Source organism: Myxocyprinus asiaticus, chromosome 39, assembly GCF_019703515.2.
Source record: "Myxocyprinus asiaticus isolate MX2 ecotype Aquarium Trade chromosome 39, UBuf_Myxa_2, whole genome shotgun sequence".
Lineage (NCBI taxonomy): Eukaryota > Metazoa > Chordata > Actinopteri > Cypriniformes > Catostomidae > Myxocyprinus > Myxocyprinus asiaticus.
Window position 1 is genome coordinate 35290992 of NC_059382.1, and position 8679 is coordinate 35299670.

The window sequence follows — 8679 nt, forward strand, 5'->3', positions numbered from 1 at the left end:
GGGAGAAGATGTTAATTTCGGGCTCTAAGACGCATGACATGACATTTGTTTTTGTTTTTTTTCATCTCATGTTTCATCACGTATTTTATGCATTTTTGTACAAAAAACAAAAATATCCATATTAACATGTTGCTTTAAGATGCTATTTAATACAGAATATAGAAATATGTCATTAATCAGAGTTAAACTTTGAGTATAAAAATTATCAAATGGACCGTTTTAATTTAGATTATCTTGAAATTGTTTTCTTATTAATGATGCTCGTTTGTCATACAAGTAATATCTAATTCATTGGCCTATCAGTGCAGTCGTTAATAACGGAAAACACTCTCAATATTTTTAGAGTAGACCTTAATGTCAATCGTATGAAAACACAAGTGAGAATCTTAAATTACTACCCTGCAATATATATAATATCATAGGCCTTATAGTTGTCTTCTGGAATTATAAAATGTGTATTTCTTGTCTACAAGAAAAGTGTGAGATAAAATGTTGGAGCCTCTCAATTATCTTGTTACTGAATGTGTCACTTACGTGAACACAGTGCATATTTATTCCTCTTTCCTCTCTTTGCTCTTCCCGTTGTCTCTGTCACGGTCTCTTTTTTTTCCAGCTTAGATCAGTTGCAGAGGAAAAGGTCATGTCCATGTGTGCCCTTGTTATTTTCAGTAGTTTCTGACCCCACCCCAGCAGACATTTCCCCCACCACTATCATCATCATCCCTGGTGTTTCCAACCCCTTCCAGTCCACGTTTAATGACATTAATTTGCTCCTCTTGTCAATCTTGGATTTATGCCCAATAGTAGCCGTAGAAGGGTGATGTGGATCTGAAGGGCAGATAAGTTTTTTCCCCCCGCCTCTATGAGAAGGGGGCTCGTGGTGAGGAGAGGTAATGTGCGCGGATCAAGGGGCAGACGTTCGCAAAGTATAAATAGTGTGACTTCAATAGAGGATCGGTCTGTAGCGGTACAAGTCTGTACACTCTGCAACAAGAAGAATTGTCATAGATCTCACATCACATACTCTCGTATTTGGGCCAACAGAAAGATAAACACTGTTGATGCCCTATGGTAGACTGCTGAGGATCTAAAGGGAAGATTGTGTTTTTTTCTTCTTCTTGGGAGCAGTAATGGAAGAACTTACCGCATTTGTGTCCAAATCTTTTGATCAGAAAGTGAAGGAAAAGAAGGAGGTGATCACGTACCGAGAGGTGCTGGAGACCGGTTCGGTGAGAAATAGGGAGAGCCTGTCAGTGGAACCAGCTCGCGAGGAGATAAACAGTATCACGCGGGGCGGCGGGCGCTCATCGCCGGTCAGAGAAACAGACATGCTTGTGTCAGAAAGAAGCAGAGACACAAGCAGCCCCAAACTTACAGACGGTGAGTGTGTCTATAATTTCTGTACGCTACTGTAAAAGATGATTGAATCACATTTTACCTTTACGCCTTCTTCGTTTTCAATTATTCTGTATATTTTCCTGCAGGCTAAGTTTTATAGCTTTTTGCATTTGATTATTTTCTGTTTGAAGTTATAGGCCTATTTAATTTGGCCAGGCTACGCGAAACATGACAATTATCACTAAATTGTCAGTCAAAATATGACTGGAGCAACTTGAAAACATAAAAAGATCAAAAGAAGTGTAGGCTAAGTTATAAAATGAAGCAGCAGGCCTACTATCAATTATATTATCGATTAAAAAAAAATCTAGGAGAATTGCGGAATTTCTTTTTTTTTTTTTTTTTTTTAGAAATATTACAATAGGCTACTAACATTTTAGGTGGATAATTAAAGGACATAATAGACAATGTGCCTATTGATTTCAGGTAGACATAAATTAAATGTATGCTTCCAACTAGGCCTGTATCTAAAACAACACTCATTTAATGTAGACTGTAAAAAGCTGATGTAAAAGATGATTAGGATATAAAACTGAAAGCCCTTAACTATAATTCTGTATTATCAATTGAAGCCATTCAGTGACTTTTAACAATATCACGAAATATTAATAACAGGTACAATAATAATCATAATAAAAATTTCGTTATTTTTATCCTTTAAACATATGTTATAGGGTTTTTCTTTCCTTTTTTTCTTTACACTATTAGGCTATTGTTGTTGTTGTTGTTGTTTTGTTAACAGAAATAATTTTAATTCAGATACGTTAGGCTAACTATTGTCTTTAGTTCATTGATTTAACTTTTCATAAACTGAATCGTTTTGCCAGGTTGTTTATTAGGCATACAGTAGGATAATAATCATGTCATAAGTATATAGTCGATAGAGAAACTGCATGCATATGTATAACGCGTAAATAATTAAAGAGCTCTGTGTATAAGACAAAACATCCGTGACCGACATCAATATACTGCCCTCTTTTCACATCACTAGATGAAGCGTTCATGTCTCTTCTTTGCTCTGTGTTCAGGTGACACGGACATAAAGGAACGCAAAGATGATTTTAAGCCGATGGAGGATGAGACACAGACTAAAATCAAGCAGAGAAGGAGTCGGACTAACTTTACTCTGGAGCAGCTGAACGAGCTGGAGAGACTGTTCGATGAGACGCACTATCCGGACGCATTCATGAGAGAGGAGCTGAGCCAGAGGCTCGGGTTGTCAGAGGCAAGAGTACAGGTCAGCAACTTCATGTTCTGTCTATAGCCTATCTATAAAGGTTCCCTTGCAAAATAAAAAAATAGCCAACTCTTTGGATTACAGTGTCAGTGCTAAAGATAATATATAGAACATGAAAATAATGTTAAGAATTGTTTATTTACAAAAAGCTCCACGTAATAATGAGATATTAAGCACAAAATAATGGCATTCATTATTTACATATTTAATTCAATAGTATTACACGGTATGCTACTTACTGGTGTAAATACTGTAACTGTAACATGAACACTGTAATGTAAAGTGTAAAACTTATTTCGATGAAGACACAAATAATTACATATATATAAAATTATGTCGATCAAAATAAAGAGTTACGTTGCACGCAAATTCAGCAGTTTATAAATAGCCTAGTCTTTGTGTTGCTTAGGCACTTCTTGTTGTGAGGATATGCTGTGCAGGACAATTAGTACAGATACAGCTGAATACGGATTCCATCACCGTTATTATTAGAGATATGCCTCCTTATCCTAATAAATGCAATTAGATATCAGTCTATTTGTTCTTGTTATGGATGATAATATAAGCCATTTTCAAATTAATTGTGATGCTACGTCGGTAAAAATCAACTGGGCCTTTTTTATGCAACTTTTGTTCAGGAAATCACAATTTCACAATGGACTTTGCCTAATACAGTGTCTACATTTTATTTTATCTTTTAACTGGCTTGAGTTATGATTTGTACAGCCGCTGAGAGCCATTATATGAACAAGAAATTCTTCCCTGATTTGTGCGCGTTGGCCCTGCAGGCAACATCTGTAGTGCTTCTTTAGGATGGTGAAGACCATCTGCACGGAAACATAATAAGGCTCAATCTATGTGTAACGAGAGAGGAGCAACTGAGCCGAATAATGACATTCAACATAGACATTGGCTCTGGTGTGATTGATCGGGAAAGAAGAAAAAAAAATATCTTATTCCAATCTCTTTTATCTATTCAGTCCTTGGTTGGGGATATGTAATTCACTCTTTGAATATATTGGTCCTTTTAAAATGGGCTCAAAAGACCTCCCTAGAAAAGGTTAAACCAGCGTCTCTTACGAAAGTGCATTGTCCCAAGCAAGTCCTGCGGATTTACATAAATTATCTATCATTTTTACCCAAATAAAGATCTATCTGATGCTCTTTCTATCTTCAGTGGATAGGCTATTCACAGACAAGGCCACACTGCTGGCTCAAAGACTTCCATATTTAGGGACAAAGTCATATTGCTTTACTATACCATTAATTATCCCGTTAAGGAAATTAAATTTATAGTGTTTCCATTTTTATTTATAGCAGACGTATCATGCAAATGTTGTATCGATTGCTCCGAAATTAGTGAGGTTAAAATTCATAAACAGCGCATTATGCGGGATTCAAAATAGATTAACATGTTAATGAGAGACATCGTTTCCAAATCCCTGATGCCCATAACAAACATATTATTATTATTATTATTATTATTAATAATAATAATAATAATAATAATAATAATAATAATAAAAAGGCGTTTGTGCTAGATGTGTTATGACAGTCATTAATGTGTAACCAGTGAGTAACACGAGCGTTCTTGCAGATATAGGTAATTAATTTTTCAGTGTTATTATTGATGTCCAATCATGTAGTCTCATGCTGGTTATTTACTATCAGAGAATCTGTTTGCTTCTTTTGGGGCTCGAATCCCTGTAAATATAAAATCATTGCTGAGAAAGATGATAATGGACGGATTTCAGATGCATATTTTAAATATCAAGCTTCTGTTTCTTTTCGTTTGATAAACATTTACCGTCATTTTGTTTTGAGGTGAGTCGGCCGTTTTGTATGTCAATTCGTCGCCCGTCCGTTGAAAAAATGTAGGCCTAATAAAGAAAAAGTGCGGTGAAGTATCATGAATATTTCAGAGGTCCTCAGGGATTTATAATTTTGCCGGGATTGTTTTCATTTTGGGAGAATTTACACATGCCCTCACCAGCAGCTTAATCTTTTCTGGTTCCAGGTTTGGTTTCAGAATCGACGGGCCAAATGCAGAAAGCAGGAAAATCAGTTGCATAAAGGTGCGTCTGTCTTCTGAATTTAAACACGTCGCGTATTTATTTCTAATATAAATTTAAAATAAATAAATATCAAAAGCACTTTTTTTGGTTTTAAAAAAGTATTTTATATTTTAATGTATTATATCAGTGTTGCTCAAACATTTTCTGGAGTAGGTACCACTAACACCATTAGCCTACACGTCTCCCTTAATTGACACCCATTTCAGATCATAGAGCACACTTGAACATAAGCATTACTGTAGCTAATCAGTTGAATCAGGTGTGTTAGGTAAAGGAGACGACAGATAGGTTATAACATCTAGACGAAAGTAGGTTATAATGAAAATAAAAAATAACAAATCATAGTGTTTATGTGTAGGCTACTACTGCTATTAAGAAAACTCCATGCTATCTCTTTTCTCAGGGGTTCTCATCGGAGCGGCGAGTCAGTTTGAAGCGTGTCGTGTCGCTCCATATGTCAACGTGGGAGCTCTTCGCATGCCATTCCAACAGGTAAGTTACTGTGACAAACCCAGTGCCCACGGAAGCTTCTTGGCACAACCTCCACCCAAACTGCTAAATCCTGGGTTTAGGCATTTTGATCTCAACGTAACATAACAGAACACTTTATCTTTGACCAAGTATATGCTAAATACACTATTCATTGTATGAGATTTGTTAGTTTGTATCAGTGGGGAAAATGCAGGATTTTAGGACACCGTAATTCTATAGAGAATACTTGTGTCCGAATGCTCAATCATTGATAATGATAAAAGCAATTGATTCAGTGCCCAGTAACAGCTCTGCATAGTCTTTCTTAAGTTAATGTGTTTCTCCCCTCTCTCCCCATCCGTGCGTCCGTAGGATAGTCATTGCAACGTGCCGCCCTTCTCCTTTCAGGTTCAGGCGCAGCTGCAACTGGACAGCGCCGTGGCCCACGCGCACCATCACCTTCACTCGCACCTGGCGGCGCACGCGCCATACATGATGTTTCCGGCCCCGCCGTTCGGGTTGCCTCTGGCGACGCTAGCTGCGGAATCTGCTTCTGCAGCGTCAGTGGTGGCAGCAGCAGCGGCAGCAAAAACCACCAACAAAAACTCGAGCATCGCGGACCTGAGACTAAAGGCAAAAAAACACGCCGCTGCGCTGGGACTGTGACGTCACACAGTCCCGCAACACAACGTAAAAAACGCTATTTATGAAGGACTTATGAGGACACACAAGAATAATAAACGATAGGCTATTTATGAGATGACACAAAGAACATAAACTGTGAAGTGGTAAACCTCTGTGTGGATCCCTCCATGAATGGAGGGACGTGGACAACTACAACATGTTGAACTCAAAGACCACAAAAAGTTGAACTTTTAGTGAACTTTTGCAGAAGACAGCGGATGTGTAGGCTACATGGGAAAACAAGAGGCTGTCCGAGACAAGTTGAATCTGAATATAATGATAGGCTATAATGCAGCTGGGACGATTGCTCGACTGTTTGTGTGACAAAGCGAACATTACTGCTTTAATACATGATTATTAATCAATGAAAATAAAGAGGCTGGCCTCGTTTTATTTGAAAAAAGTTTCTCTGTGAATATTTGTCAACTAATACATAAACTACAACACTGATGACGGATATCACTTTTGTCGCCAGGATGAAAACTCCAGTATGCGTTTCTGCCCTTAGAAAACAGGAGTCAAAAGGAACTAGCTACTTTTATGCTGTTTGATTTCTGAAACTGATTTTACTGAAAACCAATCATTTACTTATAATTATCATCGCTGTATAGTTAAATCATTCATCATGCCGATAATTTAAAATAGGCTACACTGATGCTCAATTCACATTTAGCCTACACACCAACACCCAAACACACATCAGGCCTATACTCGGTGTATAAAACAAATTCAGGCAATATAATAGTGATATGGAACGAGCACGTGTAAAATATGTTAATCATAAGTATTTTGGTTATTATGTGCTTCATAAAGACATTGTGAGAACTCCCTGGAATTTATTTCCCGTTTCCCCCCTTCTTGCCTTTCTTCATCTCTTTCTAAGTGTATAAAACCATGTGCATCTGTAAATGTAATGTTCATGTTTTCATAAGGTTATAACCGAACATCGACTGCGGGCACGGGTCTCTGACATTATAACTGAAAGCCCTCTACATCTCTATGAAATCTATTATTTTAACATGACTGTGAAACTTGAGCGATTCATTAAATAAATGAAAACGTTTTTTTTTTTCTTCTGTAACATCCGTTTCATTGCATATATTCATCGTTTTTCGTAGCCTATTAGCATATTTAATTTTATATTTCACTAAATTTGTTGAAGCAGCATCTTAAAACGGAAGCGTTGAAACTCAGAATATTTTGCAATTTATTATTTCTTTTGAGCCATGGCGGTGTTATCATTTGATGTCTGTCATTATAAACTGTAAACAATCAATGGAAAACAGTTATATTTGAAGCCAGGCCGAAACTGTTAAGTGGGAGGGGCCTATATAATTCCGTCACTCTGGGTGTACTTAAACAGCCTTTTCTAAAATAATTACTAAAAGAAAGATTGTGTTTGTTTTGGATGGTTTTGTAGACTGTCTAGTCAATTATGTGAAGTGCTGTTAAGAAAAGTGTAATAACACCTAGAAAGTGTTGTTAAATAAGTAAAAACATATAGCCTTTATATGAGTTACTGTATAACTGAGAATATCCGTGGTAAACCTAAACAAATAAATAAAAGAAAATAATATTAACACTTTATAATAACTGGTTAACAGATCAGTAGGCTAGTTGATTTACTTTCAAATATGAAAATATATGGAAATATATTAATCAAAGTTTCATGTTATTTGTAACCAATAGGCTAAATTAACAAAGCATTACCGTTAATGTTTGTCAGTGGGTGTTATTATACAAAGTGTATTATAATGTGCAAACCATAACAATTATATATGATTACATAAATCCACTCAATATTGGAAAAAATAAGCTCACTTGTGATCAAATCAAACTGCCCTCTCTCAGGTCAAGAGCAGTTTTAATGGCGGGCTTCAGTGCGCATTGTGCTGTTGGAACAGGTTGGAGACTGCTGCTGGCAACGAAGAAGTATTCTAGTCTAGAAAAAAATTCAAGATATTAGGCTATTAATATATTTAATTTTTTTTTATTATTATTGGCCTGGACTTGGAGACAAACGATTAATGTGCACGATTAACAAAATTATTTACAATGAATATCAATGCATCGTCTGGAAAGCCTGGCATTGTGTGTTGCAGTGCAGGCTAAGTACCGAGAATCAATTAACTAAAACATGCACTGAATAATCAAATATTTTATGGAACACTTGGCATTACAATTTTATTTTTTATGTTTTACTGCTTTTGTAATTCATTATATTTACACCTAATGTGTAAAATGTACATCAGAATTTACAGTGTTTATATACACTATATATATATGTATATATATATATATATATATATATATATATATATATATATATATATATATATATATATATATATATATATATATAGCTCTTGCAGATAAATCACCCACTTTTTTATGTGCACCTATACATCTCATTGCTGGTTCTCTTGAACATTTAATAAATTGCTACCCGATGTCATCTCCGATTACGAATAACTCTAGTCAGGTTATCGGCTTGATTTCGATACAAAGTACAATGTCTTGGGCTATTAATTAATACTACTTTAACCGATCGTGTGATAAAGAGGGTATGTGTATCCAGCTCTGGAGTTGGACTCAGACCCCAGAGCTATTGAATTATTGATTTCTCCTGCTGCTAAGTGGAGACAAACTTGTGAATGTGAATCGTTACGCAGAGGACAAAAGGTGGTTTTTAAAAATTAGCGCTTCACTCCAAATTTGACCAGTTAACCAGTAGTTTCTGATCGGACATCTATTGTAGCCTACTGTACATTGGACCTAAATATAGCCTACACTTTTCTCTAAACTCTGCACAGT

The 8679-nt window shown here is 36.1% G+C and overlaps 1 protein-coding gene across 2 annotated transcripts; it reads left to right on the top strand.

Moving 5' to 3' along the window:
• Positions 1–972: 972 nt before the first annotated feature.
• On the top strand, positions 973–6832 carry shox2 (short stature homeobox 2). Of its 2 annotated transcripts, none has more exons than XM_051679649.1 (5): positions 973–1380; positions 2427–2635; positions 4653–4710; positions 5114–5202; positions 5554–6832. In XM_051679649.1, exons 1-5 carry the CDS (start codon positions 1131–1133, stop codon positions 5845–5847), a joined length of 900 nt encoding a protein of 299 aa, XP_051535609.1. In that variant the 5' UTR covers positions 973–1130; the 3' UTR covers positions 5848–6832. The 2 variants fall into 2 exon arrangements, with proteins under 2 accessions (XP_051535609.1, XP_051535610.1); XM_051679650.1 differs by having other exon boundaries at positions 5590–6832.
• Positions 6833–8679: the final 1847 nt, after the last annotated feature.